Here is a 21,916-nt window from a genome sequence, read left to right as displayed (position 1 = left end):
AAAATTGGCTTGCATGAAAGAACCGAAAGAGTATGATTTTGTCAATCTAGTTTCTGCTTAGAGCAACATAAGATGTACCTATATTTATATATAGGAGTTAGATGGTGCGCGTATGTATGCATGAGTTTTGATTTGGAAAAAACACATGGCTTGCACGAAAGAAACGAAAAGGTATGATTTTGTCTATCTAGTTTAATCTAATTTCTTTTTTAGCTTAGTTTAATCTAATTTCTGCCCTAGAGCAACATGACGGTGAGCAATTTCATCTGCCGTAAGCAACCGCCCGCGCCGACACGGTTCACGTAAACGGAGCGAGCCAAGTGGGCCCGGTTGGGTACGATCCAACGAGAAGCGGAAGCCGCAGCCAGATACCGCATAAACCATCATCCGCTCTCCCCCTCTCCACGCGGCCGGCCTGACTCGCCGCGAAGCACAGCTCCGTCCCCGCCGTCTGCCGTGGGCCGGCGAAGATGATGTCCGGCGGTGGGTACTCCGCCCTCGACGACCCCAAGGCCTCCGGATCCGTCCCGGTATGCAACCGCCCTTTCTGCCAGTCTACCTCCTCTCGCGCGGCACACAGCCGGCCTCACTCTCTCTCTCTTGCCACACCACGCAGGCGGCCACGGGGACAGATCCGCCGGCCATCAGGTTCGCCGACTCCAACCTCCAGACCTTCCCGCCGTCCGAGGCCAGGGGCAAGATCGCTGGCGCCTACCGCCCGCCCACCGACGCCGACGGTCAGATCTCGCGGCCTCTGCTCCCGTGTTCTTCACGTTTCTCTTCGGATCCGACTCACTGACCTGGCCGCGGTGGCTCTTTCGCGCAGACACCTTCTTGTCCAAGGGGGGAGGAACCGGAAGCGGTGGCAGTGCCGGGTCGGATGATGCCGCGCAGGGCGGCTGGTTCCGCATGTTCTCCGTGGCGGCGTACAAGCCCTACTTCGATGTTGACACTTCCGACGTCGTCGAGAGGATCTGGGAGTCCGTCTTCCCCTTCCGCGGCACATTTACCGAGAAGACCTCCGAGAACCCTGACCTGTATGCTTTTCAACCAGTTCCCCTCTCAGAGAACATAGTATAGCTCAGTTTTGCTGCATTACTGAAACATGTTGCCTTAGGTAGCAGACACGATAGATCATTGTGAGCTTTAGCTAATATGTTGCCCGTCGGTGTGAATGTGGGTGTGTTTGCTTTGGCTGGAAGGTGTTGGTTATGTAGTTTTGCGCATTCACATCTCTGGTTCTGCACACTGATAGCTGGGTTGTTCCAAATACATAGTTTCTCTTTGAGCGGGATCTGTTGGTTTTTGGTTGAACTGATCCTTAGAACAATTATTTTTGTCTACCATTGAAGATTGCTGATATTTTTCTTTGAGTTTGTTTTAAGATTTTAAGATGGCTGCAATGTCAGAGCCCTTTCTACGGGAGTTTCTGTAGAGTTTATTCAGCAAATAACAAGTGTCAACTAGCTATTAGTATTTACACTTGCTATTGGGTTGAAATACAAATTTATGGTATCCTTTTGAAGGAATTATGTTCGTTTGCAATCAAATTGTTGTTCCTCAATGTTGTGTATGATTGCCTGTAGTGGATCTACATCAAAGTAGAATATGCCTGTGAAGTTGCATTGAATGCTTCTTTCTGAAAAGAACAATTCGACTATCAACCATTTCAATTTAGGACATATGAACGAGAGTTTAATAACTTCGTAACTAACAATGGGATAACAGTACAGAGAACTTGGTGAATGTGAGTCACCTGGAAGATTTTATATTTGTCTGAATGATTAATTCTTTGTAATTTGCTACTGATCTGCTATGCCTTCTGTTTCATTTTGTATTCTGTAGGTATGGGCCCTTTTGGACATGCACCACCCTGATTTTTGTTGCTGCATCTATTGCTACTTTTGTCACCTACCTATCCCACAAATGGCACAAGAAGGAATGGAACTATGATATCAACTTGGTTACCTGGTCTGCTGGCTTATTCTATGGCTACGTGACATTTGTTCCTCTTCTTTTATATGTTATTCTCAAGTACTTCTCAGCACCTGCTGGTCTGGTGCAATTGTGGTGCCTATATGGATACTCTCTGTTCATCTTCATTCCAGCATCGGTAAGGTTCTTACTAAATTGCACATATACTTAGGAACTACAATTCTATTAGTTTACAATTGTGCCACTATGGCCTATTGTTAAAGTTGCTTGAAATTTAGCCTTTTCTACTGGAAATGTTCACTGAATTCTAACGCCTGTAAAGCATCAGCAAGCTTGAGTTTAAAGAATTTTCACTGATTTTGTATAAAAATAAAAAAATGAAACCAATTAATTCCAAGGGTCATTACTACCACCATTTACCAATATAATTTGTTTGCTAGGTACCCTTTTTACTACTCCCTCCATTCCAAATTATAAGACGTTTTGGCTTTTCTAGATATGTAGCTTTTGCTATGCATTTAGATGTACACTATGTCTAGATGCATAGCAAGAGCAATGTATCTAGAAAAGTCAAAACGTCTTATAATTTAGAACAGAGGGAGTAGTTACATGGTTTTACAAGCCATATAGTTGTGTACTATGTTAGTAGGCTTCATGTATGAATCTAGTGATACTGGTTTCATATGGTCAAATACTTTTCTATGGATCAACTGTCAAAATGAAAAAAAAAACAGTTACTATTTTTACTTCCATATAAGCTATATCTGTCATTTACTGATTCTCTGTTGACAAAATACCAGTATATTACCTGTTCAAATGATTTGGAGTATTTGTACACTGCTTTAGCATTTGAAGTTGACTGAAAGTTCTTTCTCCTTTTGTGTGACAGCTTCTGTCTATTGTGCCAATAGAAATATTCAGATGGGTGATTGCTGGTGTTGCTGGTTTCATGTCTGCCACCTTCGTTGCTGTAAATCTCCGTGCGCACATTGTAAATTCTGGTGAGCGATGGTTCCTGATCGTTGCAGGGATATTCTTGTTGCAGTTGGGGCTTGCTGTTTTGCTGAAACTCTATTTCTTCACGATAACTGTATAGGGTTATTTACAACTATGCTTGTACTAGTGAGGAATACACACAATTTTCCATGTGGAATCCCTTCCATGTTCATTGAACATTGATGTAATTTTTCCAAGTATACATCTTTCTTACACGTAGAATTGAGGGGCCTCTAAAAAGCCAAACAAGTACTGAGACCGATAGGTGTCAAGAGTCCGTCTGTTTTGTAGTCTATTCTGTGTTCCACTGCTTGAGGTGAATAATAATATAATAAATCAGAAATCACTGTGTTTTCCACTCGTCTGAGGTTACATGGCAGTAACCATCCACTTTAGAGCTTTATTATAGGCTCGTTGCTTGCTGGTAAGCTGAAATCTCGGTGAGTGCTGTTTTAATAACGGAATCAAATGTGTGTTATCAAAAAGATGAGGAAGAAACATAATTTGTGAATGGAGAATGGAGTGAATATTGGCATCGTGGTGTAATAGAGCTTGGGCTTGGTAAGGGCACTTTTAAAGAGTATGGGACTGAAATTGAAATGAAATTTAATTCTAATATTCTAACATATACATATTGTACCATTCGCTGTTTACAAACGGGGACGCCATCACCCCTTACCCTTCTTGTCGAAATAGCTAGCTAAACACCATATTAGCTCGCACGTTGCCAACGAATCAACAGTCTCTACTTGCCCTCAAGGGCATGCACAACAAAGGAGTGTTCCCATGCTTTTTTAATTTTTATCAATCTTCTCTCCCTCCACGTCTGCTGGTGATTTAGCCACGTCCACTGGTGATTTAGCCACGTCGTTGGATAAGCCCTTAGCGCCATTTCCTCGGTTGGCGTGTTCCTGCCACCGGTCCCAAATGGCCTGCCGTAGCTTTGCCAGTCCGACCGCAGCATAGAACGCCGGCTTGGACCGCGGCGCCACTCCCTGCTCCACAACAGGTGCGGGAAGCGCCACCGGTGACGCCGACGCGCCCTGCTTGCCAATTTTTTGCTTGCCCTTCTTACGGGCCACCGACGGCGGCGACGATGGCCCCTTCCAGTCGTCGTCGTCCTCCTCCTCCTCCCTCTTGACGACGCGTCTCCTGTTCTCGTGGTGCAGCAGGAGAAGGCCGAGGGCGCCGTCCTCCTCCAAGTGGTGGGATATCCGCTGGACGACCGTGACCTTCTTGCCGTCCTCATCTTTGGTTGTTACCGTGACCACCTTCCCCTCGGCGTCGAGCTGAGGCTGGAACGGCAGCTGGCGCGACCGGAACGCCCACAGCTCCACCTCGACGTCGCGCGTCCAGAGCTTGTGCTTCTGGGAGTCCAGGTTCATGCCGTTCCGGATGAGGAAGTGCTTCCACTCGGAGATGAACCGGTAGCCGTTGTTGGAGTCGAGGAACTTGCAGGTGAGCGCGTACGGGACGCCGTCCCGGTCCAGGGCCGTGACCGCCAGCCCGGCGTGCTTCTTCTTCACGCGCTCCAGCTCGGCGGGCGAGAAGCACCGGGTGATGGGGCAGTCCTCCGTCCCGCTCCCGCGCTTGCACGACACCAGCAGCCGGTTCTGGTTCTCGTCTACGTCGCTCTTGTGGAGGGTCTTGCTGTGCACCAGCCACGGCCGCGTGGCGCCCAGCTCCGCGAGGCGCCGCTTCAGCGCCGAGCTCAGGGCGGGGGACCCGTGCAACGGCAACGGCGCGTAGTCGTCCGCCTCGGCGGCGGCGGCAGCGGCGGCGGCATGACGGTGCTCATCACGCAACTGCTGGGGGAGGGGGACGAAGCTACGGATCCCATCGTGCATCAGCTTCTTCACCGGCGGCTGCGGCGTAACCGTAATCAGGCTGCGGCTGCTCTCTTCCCTGGCTAGCCACTTTCCCTTGCTCAACCGCTTATTCTCTTCGTCGGACTCGGACACGGCGTTGCCTGCTGCGGGCTCCGGCGAAGCTGCTGCTGGCGCTGGGAGTTCCGCTGCCAGTTCCCGTGAAGCTGCAGCTGGCACGGGGCGCAGTTGGCGCGGAACTGGAGCCTCCAAGGCTCCGGTGGTATCGTTGGTCTTGGCATCAACGACACTGTTATCGGCCATCCGTTTCTTCTTGGACGGTGAAGACGCATAAGGGTCGCCGGCGGAGATTCTGCCACCACCACTGCTATAGTTGGATGCTCTCTTCTTCAGCGGCTCTCGATCTGCAGTGTTCATCGGGATCGTGTTGGAGAAATCTTGGATTGGTTCGGATCGCAAATCACAGTACAAAAGAGCTGAGTTTTTCAGCGCAAAACTCAGCTATCCGTTTCCAAGCAAAGTTCTCGCTTTCGTGGAGGGTAGCCGACCGTTTTTCAGCGCAAAACGGAAAAGATGAACCAATCCCTAGGGAAGATAGGGCTCGGCAAGAACTACTAACTACTATGCTAAAAGAAAACGTAGATGAAAAAATAATATATATTGTGTATATGTCGATTGATCAGGCAATCGGCCATGCCCCATACAAAATATATATAGGGTGCCTGGTCTACGGCAATAGAGGAGTCCTATACGTATACGTACAAGATTAATCATCGCTTGTACAAGCCTAATAGAATATTCCTATTCCTAACTGATCTGGTCATACGTATATGATATGTCTCAGAGTCCGATTGGAACTTTCCGTGTTAGCCCAGCCAAGGACAAATAACTAATAGATGCAAAATCCTTTTCCGTTCCCTTCCTCTGAGATCTCTCTTGCTTGCTTTCTCCAACATACGTATGCTCCGGTATATCCATCAAAATGACGCCTGATTGCACATGCATATGCTGATCGTACTCCTTCACCAGCGCCTACAGCGTGATGTCAAACTGCCACCAGCCAGCACTTGCCAATCCAGAAGAACGTCTTTTTGCTCCTCTTGCATGCTGCTGCTAGACTAGCTAACAAATTCATCAGAATACTTGTCAGCGACCGATTTATTATCTCAAACATTAAATCCGCCAATAGAAATATTGCAGTAGCCTATGAACAGAACATTGCCAAAAAAAAAACAAATTTCACGATAAACCTGGGGCATCCAAATTATGCTATCAACACATGGGTGTCCGTGTTAACCATGACTCGTAATCTATCTGTACTGTCCGTAATCTACCTGCACACGGAGATAGATTTCCAACCGATTTTAGACCCGGCTCCTGTGAGGATTCCAAAAGTTTTTTTTTTCTGAGGATTCCAAATGTTGTCACAACAAGTCAACGGTGGATGAGACGATTGAGCATCTACTAGTGTCTTGCATCTCTAGGACAGGTTTGGTTTGGCGCTCTGAGAGTCGTATTGGTATGCAGACTCCTGACTCCATCCCGGACACATGGACCCGGACATTATGTAAACAAACAATATCGTTTCATTCTCAACCCAACAATTCATTTATAATTAATAACATGGAAGATTTCAAAAGCATTGCAGAGATGTAATAAGGATCAAACTCATGAAACAAACTTCAAGAGTTGGCCCTCAATAGTACACCCATATACATGCACCAGTGCTCAAATAAAAGAAGACTGACTGGACGACGACGACCTAAACCTCATATACTTGCCTAATGACAAGCTAGCTAACTTGCTAATTGAAATTACTGAAAACGACACGACAAACCAACTACAACAATTCTTGCACGAACTAGTACCAAGGGAACTTGAGGCCACCAAGATTGCCTCTTGCATGACCACCACCAGAGCTTTCTCCAGCAGAAAAGGACTTCGGCATCACCCCGTCAAAGCCGCCGTCACTTTGTTGAGGGCTAGACAAACCAAATCTCTCATTGTGTCCACCGCCAACCTGGGTGCCTCCACTCTTATCGATGTTTCCCAACTCAACATTTAGTTCAGGTGATGATAAGTTGCTATAGAACAGTTGATGAGTACGGATTGAAGTTGAGCCAACATTTGCATAGTGTTGAGGTGGCTGCACAGTGTTGTAATTCTGTACACTGAAAGGAAGCTTTTGGGACGACGACCCTAGATGCAGCGGGGATGAAATTTGCGGTGACAACGATAGAGGAGATGAATCATCTGATGGTGGAGTTGTTTGCAACGATGATGGCTGGGGTGTCGTCGATGAAGACAGTATAGGTGATAATGAGAATGGGTGTGAGCTGTTACCATTGATGTCTATCCCACGGATGTGATAGCTGTAAGGGTTGTGGGCTGCTTCCATAGGTGCTGGTGGCGTCTTGGGTGCTTGGAATTGCACACTGGAAGTGGAAGGAGTATGTGGTGCCAGAGGGTAGTAATGTTGCAGCGGATTTTGTGGTACCTGCGGTGATGGAAGGATCACCGAGTTTGGAAGCGAGGAGCCTGACCTTGCTAGCACTGATGCAGATGAGGACGACCATGGATGTTGCTGGAAGCAAGCTTGGAAGGGAGTCCATGGATACTTTGGTGGTGTCGCAACTTGTGGAGGAGGCATGGAACGCCACCAAGTGGGCTGCAGCAGTGATGGATCTCTAAGACGACCACCGGCTTCTACTTTGTCCTCGTGGAGCAAGGTAGGCAAGCGATCATTGATCTCTTGCTTTACTCGTGAGAGCTCGCGATACATGTCAAAGAGCTCAGTGGCATCAAGATCCTCTATGTTACCATAAACATACTTGGCCATCTTTGAGGCCTCCTGGATCTTCTCGTTGGTCCGCGCCATGCTCTCCTTCTTCCTCTTATCCTCCATGGTCTTGTCTTTCTCCAGCTGGAACACCTCATTCTGCAAGTTGGTAATTGAAGCCTTCTCTGCTTCACTGGTATCAAGATCCGTTGGTGCACTCCCTAAAAGGAAAGCATCAAGTATGGGGCTAGCTTCTGGGGTGCCGAAGGAAGAAAACTTCCCATGTTCGGACTCCAACACCATCGCAACCCTTGCGCCGGTGAGGGTGGAGAGATCAGATGCCGCCTTGAACAGCCCAGAGCGCCTCTTGAAGAATGTGAGGCTCCGGTCCCTACCATCCTCAATGAATCTCACTCCTGACCTCCTATCCCTCCTCGGCATCATGGAATGGAGAACTCGAAACTACTACAACCAATATGTGAGCAAGATAAGGAATGTTTTCTTGTGAGTGGGAACAGGTGTGTTTTGGTGAGAACGAAGGCAGCCACTCCTACCCCTTATATAGAAGAAATTTAGGCACAAAACAAAAGAAATCTCATGAGATTTTGAAGGCGTGAAAAACATGTGTATAACTTCTTACCACAAGTCACTGAGCAGTGGGTCATTCTTTTGTGCGTCCAAAATGGGCCCAGTTGTCAATAACCACTAGAAAGCTTGCAAATAAAATTTGTGTAACAAAAGAAAATTCTTTTTAATTGATCTGGACTATGCATATCTATTTGCCAATGATTAGTATTTTTGGAAACACATAGTGTATTTATTAGCATCCTTAAACTACCACACTACCATTGAAGCAAGTCTTGATTAGCAGCCATTTTTAGTCTCCAGCTATGGTTATTCTATCTATACCAATATAAAATATTGCAATATGCCGTGCCTTTCACGTTGGTCAAAACATATCTTAGTATATATTGATAATTAGTTAATAATTCTTTTGAGTCCAATTTTTCGAATTCATTTCTTGCTACAAAACTATATCTCAATCATTGGAATTGATGTGATCTGTCAAACTGCTAGTTGGATGAATAACAACATACTTAAAATACCACTTTGATGACAGCTGAGAGTTATTTTTTTTAAAAAAATGTGGGTTGATTCACTACAAAAAATACCCCTATACATGACGGTTTACTTTGGTCACGGACAAGCAAAAATAAGTCACAGTTAACTCACCATGACGATCGAAAAAAAAGTCATGTATCCCGCGTCATACATTTGTTGACCCAAATTGAGCCATCATAGATTGACATTTGAGTTCGTTATGGATTAGTTGTCTGTCTATTATACACAACCCAGATCCAAGCCAAGATCTAGACCATAGTGACGAAAAAGAACATCACATATTAGTGCGAAATCATCAATGCATTAACATGCAACACATCTCATAATACACCAATCATACAAACAAACATTGATTCTTTCATTTCTTGGCATGTCCACTATTGTCACGTATAGTTTGAGAACAATCAATTCACAGCCAAACTAACAAGTACGTCTGAACTAAGATTTCATCTCTAGGGAGTCTAAAATAAACAAACATATGAACTAAGATTCCATCTCTAAGAATCCAATTGGCTTGCTGTCCATATGATGTGCTACCGAGCACCTCCCAGAGCTACCTGAAAATCAATGTGAATATGAAATAAGTTAGTTCTGAGTAAAGATTCTAAAAACAAATGCTATCTATTTATCAGGAAACAATCAAAGTCGATTGTTCTAGGATTGCACTAGTCAAGCTCTGTACTAACAAATAAAACTGATGGTTGCGGTACTAGCGTGTGGTAGAAAAACCAACAAGTGACCAACCTGATCAAGAAATCTTTGATTACTCTATGGAGTTGACAATGCTGTGGCAAACCATTTTTCTGCATTTAACATAAAACCATTTTTTATAGCACTAGCATGTAAAAGAATGCAGCTTTGTCAATACCAAATTTCCCATGCAAACCAGCGCACAAGTAGTAATAATTCAGTAGGTGTAATTATAGACTAAAGATTATATACAATATTATTTACTTCACACTGGTAAATGAAGGTGTAATCACACATTAAAGATGATATACCATTCTGAAAATAGGATGGGACCAACTGCTCTGCACATTCAAGTTAGTCTCCACCAAAATGCTAGTTTGATGAAATAAAGAGGTACACAGTTAAGCGAGATCCAATCTCCACCATTAACATGTATATACCTTTGTTTATTTGTCAATTTCCAGTCTTTCAGCAAGGTGGTGTTCTCAAAAAGCCTTCAGGTAGCACTTCGACCAAAGATCTTTGAAATTTCCACTTCTACTGCATGGTGGATGTAGGCCTTTATTGCTGAAAAATAGATAATGAATCAGTAGGTTCATATAGGAAACTGGTAAGATCTTTGGAAATGGAAAGGACACAACAAAATATGACAGCTTCCTGGAGTCATTTTTCAGGAGTCTAAAAGGAGAGATAACATATAAACAGAACAGAATAGTCAATTTCAGTGCATCAGTATAATGGCTAAGGTGAACAATAGCAGTCACATCGAAAATAGATGATAATCAACAGAAAGCTCAGGCTAAGAAAAAAATTTCAATAGTCAATTTCAGATCAAGCAGGGAACCTTAAGATTCGCCGCGACTGGGACGGCCACACCTGGGCGGCGCCTGCCCGCCCCGGGGCTTTGCCCGCCCGTGTCGGGGAACGGCGCGTCGCCGGCCCAACTGTGCCTTCCTGTGCCGGGGAGGGGCGCACCGCTGCTGGTGCTATGCGGTCCGGCCGCGTAGGGGAGGCGCGCGAACCCGCCGCCGCTCTACGTGCCCGCGCCGGGGAAGGGCACGTCTCCGCCCCTGCTATGCCTACCCGCGCCCGGGAGGGGCGCGCCGCCGCGGCCGCTATGTCCTCCCGCGTTGGGGAGGGGCGCGCTGCCGCCATCGCCGCGCGGCCCACCCACGTAGGGGAGGTGCCCGCACAGGGGAGGCATGAGACCTAAAGTCTCGGGGACAGGGGCATGCGGTGGCTATGGATGGCGGTGGATGGGGAGGGGCGTGTACGGTGGATGCGGGTGGCGGCAGATGGGAAGGGGGACGCGGTAGATGGATATGTGTAGACTATGGGAGGAAGGCTGGTGGATTAGGTTTAGAAATTTTGTTTTCTTTTTTATTTTTTTATTACAAACCGTCACAGTTTAGAGCGTTCTATCACCTCATATACAAACTGTCGGTGCAGAAAGTGATCAACTAGTGAATATTTATAGTTTTGTTGTACATTGTGATCGGAGGTGGCCTAGCACTCAATGACACAAGATTTATACTGGTTCGGGCAACGTGCCCTACGTCCAGTCGGGGTCGGTCGGTGACTTTATTCCTGAGCCCAGGTGCTCGATGTCGGTAGTGGGGTTACAAACGAGAGAGAGAAAGATGGGGTGTACAAGAGGTTCGGTTGGCTCCGACCGGAAGGGTTGCGGTCGGAGTTTGGTGGTTCTACGGTTGTGGGGTGTTGATGTCGATCTGAGGAACTCTGGTCTTGAAGAAGTCTGTTTCCTTCGTAGGAGGGAGTGCATCCCCTTTTATAGATGAAGGGGATGGCTTTACAGGTGAGAGAGAGAGAGTACGGATGTTTCTAAGCCTTGTTGCCCACGCTGATGAAGACTGGATAATGGTAGGCGCCCTCAACATTGTTGATGTCGTTGTAGAATGTCAGATGCGCACGGGAGGTCGAGCTATCTTCTTCAGGAAGGATGGACGCCGGTACCTGCAAATACTTCTGGATGCCTAGTGGCATGTGAGGAGCCGCGCTATGTTCACCCGGTATGGCAAATCCTGGAGCCCATACTGCGATCGATGTCCAGAGACACACGGGGGGCTTACCGTATGGGAGTTTTTAGCGGCCCCTACAATACTTTGTGTTAGGGTGGCTGCAGAGCACTATTTCGTGCAGGGTATGGTCCCTGGTACAGTGGTTTTGACTTGTGAGCCATGTCTTGCCTTTCTCCACACGTCTTCTAGTTCCTTCCGAACGTGGTGTCCCCAGTCGGACGGCTCTCAGTGCGCCGGTCGGAGAAGAGCGGTGAGCAGGGTTCCCACGAGCCCCGGTTGCAGGGTCGGAGTCACGGGGTCAGAGTAGGAAGCAGTGTTTTGGGTCAGGCCTTCCGATTGGAGAGACTGCTTGGAGACGGCTGGTGCCTGAAGCGAGTGCTCCGGTCGGAGAGGTGGGCCGAAGAAGTTGACGAGCGGATGCTTGTTCTTTTTGGGTAGACCTTCCGGTTGGCGACCGGACTATCCTTCCGGCCCGCTGGGTTTTAGATTTTTGGGCCGGCCCATGAACTATATGTTGTTTTCCTGGGCCGAGCCCGGGCGTGGAAGCCGGTCCTCGAGGGACCCCGGGTTTATGAACCCGACAGGAGCCCCCTAGCCCCCGGGCGATTTGAGCCGAATCATCCGGGGGATTTTTTGTCTTGCTGGCGGGTGCGCGCGAGCGCACCCACGGGTGTAGCCCCCACAGATAAGGACTTTCTATGACAATTTCTTTTAACGTCATCTCTAAACCATCATGTATAAGGATATTTCTTGTAGTGATTGCTTACTGTATAAGTAAATGTTTGTTTTAACTTTTTGTTGGCTTTTGCCAGCCAGAAATTGACACAATCGGTTCTGTTTTTTCAAAAGTTGGAAAGCCAGTTTTTACTGAGAAACTAAAAATTTATTATAAAAGTCAAGGACAAAAAGCCAACAACCAGAAGCTAAAGGACAGAAAGTCAGCTTTTGAGCCAAAAGCCCAAAAGTTGCAGCTCAAACAAGTAATTCCTAAATGTGTTAACATGAGAAACAAGCAGTGTTCTACCACAAGTGCATAGTAGATCCATAATGTTTCACATAAAGGATTCCAGTTTTACTGAATTTATATTGAAATTGATAGTACCGTTATAATTATAGTTATAGTAGTCAATATCGTTGAGTTCTTTCGCCGTCCTACTAGGTTGGTTGGCACCATTCACCATTAAGATATTTCATCAAGTCATGATTGCTATCACAACAACAAACTAACAATTTTGAAGAGTTGATGGACTTCCACAAACTATGTTGACACTATTTGATTACTGTTACAAATCTCATTCTTAGATCCCCCTTCTCACCCCTACAAACCATAAGGGAACTGTGTATTTATGTCATATTTCTCCTACACCCCTCCCTTCTCTTGACACCATAGAAATAACTTAATGACTATTTGGGGAGCTCAAGCTTCATGGCTCATGTAGATTTAGAGTTTGTAGCCTAAAATAAATTGTTACATGCATCCAAATGTTCTCAGTGGACCAATTTTAATTCTAACTCCACAAATTTTGAAGATGATGATGTTATAAATAGGCCCTTATAGCAACAATGAGGAGCTACTATCACCTTGTGGAGTTTGAGCCACCCAATCCATCTAATTTTGACCTCAACAACGTCGACATTAATCTTCCAATGCATAGATAGTGAAAAATAATAGTGTGGTCTAGTTTTTTTTTGCATTGACATAAGATCAAAAGATAATAATTAATGTGATCCGGATAACCTCACCCACCAAGCTAGTAGCAATGTCGCCAAGATGATTTTAATATTCTTTCTAAAATTGTCTGAAAGTATTTAGTTTGTTTTCAATTCAGAGAATGAAAACGTGGCTTTTTATATATTTTTTAAAATATTTAATGTAATTTTTTTGCTTACATTCATGCCGTTGCATTAGCTTTATGGTGTATAAATGAATTTATAAAATTTGATCAAGCCACGAATAGGTTTTATTCTATTTTCAAGAATAAAACTTCACAATTTTGTTTCAAACACTAGCTCTAAAAGTGCAAGATTTAGTTTGAGAAAGTCTTGAAAACATTTTAAAATATGTTTACAAAAGGGTCTAATTTCCCAAAATAGTTTAAAACATATTCCAAAATATAATCTCAAATATGTTTTAGTTAGATTCAAAATGTTTCAAAAAATATTTGTTATACCTTTCAAAATTCAAGACTTGACTGAAAATAGTTTCAAAATGGCCATTTAAAAATAGAGCATAAAAAGATGTCAGATGAGATATTTTAAATGATTTCTCAAAATATAGTTTAAAGCGGTTTTTAAAATAGAGTTAAAAAGGTTTTCCTAAATATGTTTGAAAAAAATCAAAATTTGAAATATGTTTTGAAAGACTAAGCTTGTGCCTATAGCGGGGGTGAATAAGTAAGCAATTAAAAACTAATTTGCAATAGTCTGCCAAAATCGGTCTAGCCGATTTCACTGACTGCCCTGCCAAAATTCTGTTAGGAGACCTGCACAAGTGTTGTCACAGTTACCAAAACTAAACCTAGGCTTTTACTTATAATAAAGGAGGAAATAAGAACCCAAACTACTATAAGTGTCTCTCCACACTAAATGATACTTAGAACTAGCTTGTCCTTAGTCGTCACACGTATCCTTTGAAAACTATAATTAGGGGCATGAAAAATATAAGAGCACAATCAACATCCATCATTGTGACCTCACTAAGTAATGCCGCTGCAAAACAAACGTTAGTGCCAATGATTGTATCATCAATAATCGCCAAAACCAAATTAGAGGTCTAGAACCTTTCGGCTATTATTTTGCAAAGTGGCCTAGGTTGTTCTATTCAATTGCATAGGTTATTGACTTGTGCATAAGTTAAGCATACTCAGGTCCAACAGCTAGTTTTTTCAGTTTCAACGGCTAGTTTTTGTTCAAGTACGTAGGTTATGCACTTTTTAAGTGAATCTCGCACTTTGAGTGACATAACTGCTAGTTTTTGTGAGTGCTCCCTCCCCTTTAGTTGGAGGGGTTGTTGCTTCTCACCCGTGCCCATATCGTTGATCCAATTGCCTCTCTAGCTCTCCCCAACCTCTATATGTGTGGTTTGTGAGTTTTGTGTGAATTCTAATGAGTTGGATTGAGAGATTTAGTGATCAAAAGCAAAAGTAAGCTACCAAATGCTTAAGCACTTGTAATTTTGTTAATTGTTCACGAAGCATTTGTTACTCTTGGAGGAAAAGTCTCATAGACGGCAAGGAGTTGTCCGACGAGCTCCCGTACTTGTGGTAAGCTACGGGAAATCGTGAAGGCTTTGACTTCACCTCCATAAGGGAAGAAAGTCCAATAGTGAAGCAAAGAAGATGGTTGGAACAGACATTGCTTAAGCTTCATACTTGGGTCGTTTGGAGCTTCCTCAACTGAGACATAGGTCTTTGCTTGGAAGGAGCCGAACTTAAGAAAGCAAATTATCATGTCTTCACTTTGGTAATTTGGTTTGTGCTTTCACTCTTGAGTCTTTTATTTGATTTATGCTTGGTTGTGCCTATTTATGAGTACAGGTAACTTCACGCATATCTCCAAGTCCAGTTTGAGCTAGAACTCTATAGCAAATCTATCCCTAATACTAAAGAGACAAAATTCCTGGCATCAGTTTTTTCGTCCAGCCCAATTACCTGCTATAACTCGGTCACAGGCTCTCGGATTTTTTTGGGGCTCTTGCGTTTGCACCCTTGTTTTGTATCAAAATTGTGATTTTGCCCCTATTTTTTTGACTTTGTGAATTTACCCATACTGTGTCATTCACGAAGCACCAGTTTGCCCCTACTCCGTCATCCACCCCTAACGGTGTTAAACTTTATACAAAAGGACATGAATGCCCATGCGATTTTACCTCTGTTTGTTATGCCTAATTGTGATTTTACCCTGATTTAGAATTAGACTTTTTTTATTGTATGCTGACAATTGATTAAATTTGGTCAAACATATTTGGCACAACTTGCAATTATTTAAACTCAAATTTAATATTGATAAATATAGCATCATGACAATAATATGAAGCACAAAAAGCTACATCCATCTCATTTAAGGCCTAGAGACCTAACAAACTAGCTAGCCTTCCTCCTGTTCGCCCTCCTCTTCCCCTCCCTCTGAAAAGCATTGAACAGGTTGGTTAGTAATGATTACATTAACAAATAAGTACACCAATACAACTATAACTTGTATATATACCAAAAAGTAACAAAATGCAGCCAAATCCCGCATTGTGCAATAACTGAACACCCCTGACGAACTAACCAAGTATCCAAACCTGCTCGTTGAACAAGCAGTTGAAGGACATGAACTAAGAAGAGTCTACGCAATGCACCCGGTTCAGGTTGGTTGAGCAGCCCACTGATAACTAGCACAAACATAAACCAATCCATGTCATTCCTTACCCGCCTTCCTGGCCAAGCATGAAAATAACAAAAACCATGTCCTGAAATTTGCATGCCAAACAAGCAAAACGACAATAACTGGCAGATGAACATAGCTACAAACATTTGGATCACACCACTGACTTGGCCAATCCCACAGGGACCATGACAGCAGCCCACCACACAGGCACTCGAAGCAGAGATCAGCCACTGAGTTAGCCACTGTCAAATTCAAACCACGCGCAGCGCAGAACAGAATGAATCGGCTTCCTCACCGCATCCAGGCCAAGCGCCGCCATCTGGGCAGGCTGGTGGTACAGCACCCCTGTCGTCTAGGCCTGCAACCTCGTCTGCATCGAGACACGGGAAACGCGTTAGACGCCGAAGCGGACGCACACAAACACTCTCGGGGGAGGAGGAGAGTCCTGCGTGAGCGAGGGAGTGAGTGCCCGGGGGAACCAACCTTGACGACATCTAGAGGGTTGACGATGATAGCTGAGATGAAGGCGGCGCCGACGACGGAGAGCGCGCGCTCGAACATCCCTGGCCTTGGCCCTCACGGCGCGCCGAGCTACAGGTGGTGGTGGCCTGCTCGTCCATGCGTTCCGCGCACGCCGAGACCCTCGAGCGGTCGTCGCGACCTCCCCGCGGCCGCCTGGAGGAAGCCGCGCGCCCCGCCGATGCAGCCGCCGCGGCCAGGAGGCAGCCCCGCCCTGCTGGTTCTTCCGCCGCTGCCGCCACTCCCCCGGCCAGATCTAGTGGTGGTGCGGGGGATCGAGCACCCTCTCTCCTCCCTCCGGCGATGGTGCGGCGCGTGGACGACGGATCCGGTGGCAGCTCGGCGCGGGGACGTCGGATCCGGTGGCGGCACGGGGAGCCCCCTATCTCCTCCCTCCAGCGACGGCGCGGCACGGGGACCGAGGAGCTCCTCTGTCTCCTTCTTCGGCGGCGTGGATCTGGGCGAGGAGGTCCTCCCTCTCCCTCAAGCCCGCCGGCCATGCCGCGATGCCCGCCCAGCGGCACCCGCCGTGCCGCGAGCTCGCACGGCCGCAGCGCCTGGAGGAAGGTCGTGCCCGCACCTAGAGCCGTGGCCCCGCGCCCACAACCAGGAGGCAGCCCCTTCCCGCGTCCATGCTCTAGAGCCACGGCCTCCCCTTCGGTGCTTCTGCAGCCGCCGCCGGAAACCCGCACTCACGAACAGCCCGAACCCGATGCAGACAGACGACGCCCGTGCTTCAGTCTAGGATGGATGAGGAGATAAGGATAAGGGGCATTATAGTCATTTAGCCCTTACTTTTCAGATTTAGAATTTTTTTAATTCGTTTAATCCATGTTAATTTGACGGACGTGAGAAGCAGGGACAAACGAACCATTCAGTTTAAAATAACAAGAGTAAAAACATAAAATTAAAAAAGTAGAGACAAAATCATAATTGACTTACTAGACCAGGTAAGAACACCGTTATCCCCTTTTTTTCAGCGTTCCGCGCGTCCGATTCCGTGGTGTTCCTGTGTCTCCCTTTTTTCCCGACGTTCCGGTGTCCTATTCCATGTCTTTCTCAGTTTTCTCCCATGTCCCGCTGATCGGCTCCAGTCCATGCCGCCCTCCGTTCGTTTTCCCCGCTCCCGGTCCATGCTGCTCTTCCCGTTATTTGTTCTTTCTTTTTTAAAATTAATAGTATCTCTTGGTTTTTTAAACATTAAAAATAAATAATAAAATAGTATTATGAGCATACCCTTGACTCTTATCTAATTCTAATAAACAAATATTCTTACCACTAAGTTATTATTAGAAATAAAACCTATTATTATTAGAGCCTAAATCAGCTGATGGTCCGACAACTTAGGCCCCGTTTGGCAGGGCTTCACTTCACTAGTAAAGCCTTTTTTTTTTTTTGCTTCAGCTCCACGAACAGTTCCACCAGTGGAGCTGAAGCAGTTTTGGTAAACCGTTTGGCAAAATGGCTTCTCTGTGAGAGCATGTTTTTAGGGGCCTGGAGGAGGAGCCGGGAGAAGCCTTTTTTTTTTTTGCTCCATCCCACCCCAAATCACTGTGAGAGCATGTTTTTAGGGGCTTCACAAGTAAAGCTATTTTACTTTACCCCGTTTGGTAGAAAACGGCTCCAAACGGCTCCTAAAGCCGGTGGAGAAGCCCTGCCAAACGGGGCCTTAAACCGTGAACTAAAATCTTAAACAATTTATCGTTCAATCTAATCAAAATAAATATATCTCCATACTATATGTATATACCAGTATAATTCTCGACAAGGGATGCCACATGAAAATGAAAAGAGGTCTCCGACTACAACTAACTCCTTACCGACTTTACTCATATTAAAATCACATATCTTTATGGATCATCAAAAGAAGTCACGAAACTTGATATCTAATTCTACCAACACATGGATACTATAAACATTAACGTTAGAATATATTTATAGGTAAATATTTATGTGCCTTACAGCAGAAGAAAAAAGATCTATCAAGGTTATTTTTAATTGAATAAAAAAACTTAGTTGGGCGTTGCCATATTATTATCAATATTAACCTATATTATAGATGTTATGGTCATAAAATAAATTATAGCTTTTAAATTTTATAGAAAAGATAAAAAAAATAAGTATGTAATATTTTTGTCCTCTCATCAACGTTTGATAACTTACTTATTATTCTTCCGTTGCAACGCACCAACACGTTTGAACCGCGTAGCCTACACAGATTTCTGCATAACTTACACATACGTGCATAAGCTACGGACAAATCTGTGTAACCTACGTAGTTATTCTAATCCGCTGCTTTGAACTTTGAAAGATTCTTCTAGAAACACCTATCTATCCCCTCGAGACAACATCCCGATCCTTTGACGAAAGTCTCAGAAGGCGCACACACGTTTCCTTACCTTTGGCTAATCTGCTTGCAGTATTTCAAGATCGGGGATTATCTTAGCATGTCTATGCAAAAGAATGATGGCCGAGCATGAACAACTGAATCGTCACAGCTCAACCAAAATGAGCATGCAGAACATCCTGACATCGTGATTCATCAAAATACAAAGCCCGAATGGGCAAACAGAGACCTATAAGATCATAACTCTCCCACGAAAGCAGCAAATGGAAACTGTTAAGGCACGAATCCATGCCCTGAAGCAAGATGAGTCTCAATGTAAATGATGTCTCAGTGCTGTAGCAAAGGCTACTCAGATGTCTGCGGCGTTCGAGATCACAAAAATGAAAGCACAGCACAAACTGTGACCGGATCTCAACTATCTCCAGCATAACTCTGGTGGCAGTGGTCTCCCAAAGGTGGCAGGGCGGCTGCTCATTTCTTTGTAGCAGCCTGGCCAATAAATTTCGTAAGAACGTAGCAATCCGGTGGCGTTATGTTCATGTAGTAGTTATGTATTGTCTGTGTTATTTCGAACCCAAACTTCTTGTAAAAAGCGATTGCATCGTCGTTGTTGGTCTGAACATGCAAGTATATCTCGGAGATGTTCTGCTTTGCTGAGAGATCGAACACATGATTCAACAGCTTTGTCCCTGTCAACATAAAATCGGCCAAATATAAGATGGCATAGATCTTATTATGTAGTACAACTTTATGCACATAGTGCAAAAATAATTCAGAGTGGTGTTTTCTTTTTTGTGATTTGTAGCTCAGCCATGGGAAGTCAACCCAAAAAAAACACAATATTCATATTCTTTTTCAACTAGCATCCGTCTTCAGGAGCAAGTACAGTACAGGTAGCTAACAGAAGTTGCCCAAGGAATACCAGATTCAAGATTTCCTGATGTTTTCTTGTGCACATTAAGGATTTCTAAGAACACATCAAGTTGAACTTTTTAGCTTCTACAATTGACTCAAAAGTGTAAACAGCAAAAATTGCCGCATTAGGTCCCATGTAGTGTTAGATTTGATCATAGCCCCTAAAAGTCCATCTGGAATCTATGAAACTCGACAGCAAGAAAATAAATAGCAGGGTCAATAGTGGTGTACCTTAGTATTTAGTGGAGTCTAGAACAATCAAGTGAGTAAAAATGACTATGTTTAGGGAAAGAGACTAGCCGTAAAGGCTGACCTTATGGGCTCCAGACTCAGGGCTTAAAAAGAAAGTACACGATTACTGGCAAAATCTACAAAAAGTTATTATCATGCTACACAGTTATTTCATAATGATTATTTAACCTTTCCTGTGAAGTTAAAATGTATGTTACCTTTACCTTGATATGGAAAATCTACAAGTAATAACACCGATTATCTAGCATGAGGTTTCTGTGCTAAAAAATGCTCCCAAAGATAAGCAAACTAATTTTAACTTCTATGTAGTGACACTTGCAGATCATTGCTTAAGCATTGACACTTGGGAAAAGCAGCAGCAATACGCACCAACTCTACTAGGAGATGAAAGCCTAGTAGCTAAATGCAAGCAAGCTGAGAAGACACTGCTAGTAACATAAATTGCATCATCAATTTGGAACAGCTCTAGCAAATAAATAGCAGTTCAATTTTTCACATAGTCTTACAGAAGGTATCACTTTAACAATAATAGTGCCAACTAAACAGCTTATACGATGACCTACAACACATCAGCACTGTTTGTGAAGTTGGTAAGCACATACTACCATTTTAGGTTGTGTTGAAAGAAGATAATGTTAGAGCATTGTGAATACAGTTGAAGTTAGGTTGTAAAAAAAATGAGAATGGGGCATTGCAATACATATACAACAACAATAAAATTGATATTAGTTTGACGCAATTATCAGGAATAGATGTGTGCAGACTCAAGATATAATCACAGCACATCTATTGAAATCAATGATGATGCACACGTATCTGACTTCCGAGACATTGCAAACATCATGGCAAACAGGTTGGTCGGTCTCTTCAAATAACTGCAAAAAGTGAATCAGAAGAGGGAAAACTCACCAATACCAAGACCGCGATAAGGTGCCAGTACACCCAAGGTCATGATGTAAACTCGGACTGCCCCTCCTTCCTTCTTCTCCAAGCGACAAGCTATCGCGCCAACACAAATATCGCTGTAGTAAGCTGCAGACAAATGCAGGAAAACAACAGTTCAGCTGTCTGGCATCACTCATCAAGTGGGGCAGCAACCAATTTCACACATAATCAGCTGACCCAATAGATGAATCAATATAATCACATCTGCCCCCAAATGCATCCGTGCAGGGCAATCACACTTCATTACCCAGCGTAAACAACACAGCTACCATGACCGTCCAAGATCGGGCCTAACCAAACAAATCATCCCTTTTTACACATCACATTCGTCTGAATCCTAACGGCGTCTTCTCAATCTCGCCGCAACAGCTCGTCCTTTTGGACGCCAATCATAGATCCAATGACTCAAGGGGTGCAATCGTGGCATAGAGCAGAGAACAGAGGAGGGAGACGGAGGTCGGATAGAGGAGTGGATGGCGCACCTAGTTTGGAGAAATCCTTGGAGGCGATGGCGTCCTGGTAGTATTTTTCGTTGTAGCGGACAGGGAAGAGCGCCGTATTAAGCTTCTTGAGCTGCATCACGTTCTTATCCCGCACGCCGTCCAGCGACGTCCGCTCGACGCCGCCGCTGCCCTTCTCTTTGCTCGCAGCGACCTCGCCGTCCCCCGCGCCCATCTTCGCGCTCCCGCCTCACTCCTTGGTTTGCGTCTCTCTCGCCGGAGTCGACGGAGGAGGAGGCGTCAGAGAGTTGAGAGCTGCGTGCGGCACGAGCCCGGCGGCGGTGGCGTTTGGCTGACCTTCCTCTCTGGTCCTGGTGCGGTTGCCGGTTGGGGACTTCTTGGGTCCGTCCGTCCGGGTCTCCCAGCCAAAAACCCTGCTCCCGGCTCTTGAGCCGTTTGGCTGTTCCCGGCTCCTCTCGCTGTCGTGTGGGGTCCATTCTCCAGCCACGGTGGAGCGGCAGACTGCAAAGAGACAAAGATGTACCAGTTGTGTTGCGTGCACTTGCAACCAGATCGTGTCCGTTCTTTATTCTCCTTTTTTTTATATAGGATTTTAGGTAGAAAATGATACTGATACTTCCTGAGTGGCAGCTAGGGGGTGTTTGGTTTCTATCGGTCATCTAAAATTTCTGTCACATTGAATGTTTAGACACATATATAGAGTATTAAATATAGACTAA

The 21,916-nt window shown here is 45.0% G+C and overlaps 3 protein-coding genes and 1 long non-coding RNA gene across 5 annotated transcripts; 1 reads left to right on the top strand and 3 right to left on the bottom strand.

Moving 5' to 3' along the window:
• The first annotated feature begins 346 nt into the window (after positions 1-346).
• On the top strand, positions 347-3,291 carry LOC136452380 (uncharacterized). Its single transcript, XM_066452993.1, has 5 exons — positions 347-530; positions 617-737; positions 827-1,037; positions 1,846-2,113; positions 2,825-3,291. Exons 1-5 carry the CDS (start codon positions 471-473, stop codon positions 3,029-3,031), a joined length of 867 nt encoding a protein of 288 aa, XP_066309090.1. The 5' UTR covers positions 347-470; the 3' UTR covers positions 3,032-3,291.
• Positions 3,292-6,618: 3,327 nt separating this feature from the next.
• On the bottom strand, positions 6,619-7,980 carry LOC136454791 (uncharacterized). Its single transcript, XM_066455075.1, has one exon. It carries the CDS (start codon positions 7,978-7,980, stop codon positions 6,619-6,621), a length of 1,362 nt encoding a protein of 453 aa, XP_066311172.1.
• A 1,048-nt stretch (positions 7,981-9,028) lies between these two features.
• Positions 9,029-10,506, bottom strand: LOC136452378 (uncharacterized). 2 transcript variants are annotated; one of them, XR_010758813.1, is made up of 4 exons: positions 10,193-10,506; positions 9,789-9,915; positions 9,403-9,461; positions 9,029-9,215 (listed from the first exon to the last, which is right to left on the bottom strand). It is a non-coding gene; the product is annotated as an uncharacterized lncRNA (long non-coding RNA). The 2 variants fall into 2 exon arrangements; XR_010758814.1 differs by lacking the exon at positions 9,403-9,461.
• An 8,262-nt stretch (positions 10,507-18,768) lies between these two features.
• LOC136452377 (uncharacterized) lies at positions 18,769-21,577 on the bottom strand. The gene is made up of 3 exons (XM_066452992.1): positions 21,219-21,577; positions 20,701-20,823; positions 18,769-19,313 (listed from the first exon to the last, which is right to left on the bottom strand). Exons 1-3 carry the CDS (start codon positions 21,409-21,411, stop codon positions 19,096-19,098), a joined length of 534 nt encoding a protein of 177 aa, XP_066309089.1. The 5' UTR covers positions 21,412-21,577; the 3' UTR covers positions 18,769-19,095.
• Positions 21,578-21,916: the final 339 nt, after the last annotated feature.

This window comes from Miscanthus floridulus, chromosome 5 (genome assembly GCF_019320115.1).
Source record: "Miscanthus floridulus cultivar M001 chromosome 5, ASM1932011v1, whole genome shotgun sequence".
NCBI lineage: Eukaryota > Viridiplantae > Streptophyta > Magnoliopsida > Poales > Poaceae > Miscanthus > Miscanthus floridulus.
The sequence above is the reverse complement of the archived record's forward strand: the minus strand, read 5'-3'. Positions and strand labels throughout refer to the sequence as shown.

Bases quoted from the DNA above. Each gene is read 5' to 3' on its own strand.
- LOC136452380 (XM_066452993.1), top strand. From the start codon at position 471: ATGATGTCCGGCGGTGGGTACTCCGCCCTCGACGACCCCAAGGCCTCC. The intron at 738-826 runs GTCAGATCTCGC...TCTTTCGCGCAG, and splicing joins CCCGCCCACCGACGCCGACG to ACACCTTCTTGTCCAAGGGG. The intron at 2,114-2,824 runs GTAAGGTTCTTA...TTTGTGTGACAG, and splicing joins TCATCTTCATTCCAGCATCG to CTTCTGTCTATTGTGCCAAT.
- LOC136454791 (XM_066455075.1), bottom strand. From the start codon at position 7,980: ATGATGCCGAGGAGGGATAGGAGGTCAGGAGTGAGATTCATTGAGGAT.
- LOC136452377 (XM_066452992.1), bottom strand. From the start codon at position 21,411: ATGGGCGCGGGGGACGGCGAGGTCGCTGCGAGCAAAGAGAAGGGCAGC. The intron at 20,824-21,218 runs GTGCGCCATCCA...ATTTGTCTGCAG, and splicing joins CAAGGATTTCTCCAAACTAG to CTTACTACAGCGATATTTGT. The intron at 19,314-20,700 runs GTGAGTTTTCCC...TTATGTTGACAG, and splicing joins TTATCGCGGTCTTGGTATTG to GGACAAAGCTGTTGAATCAT.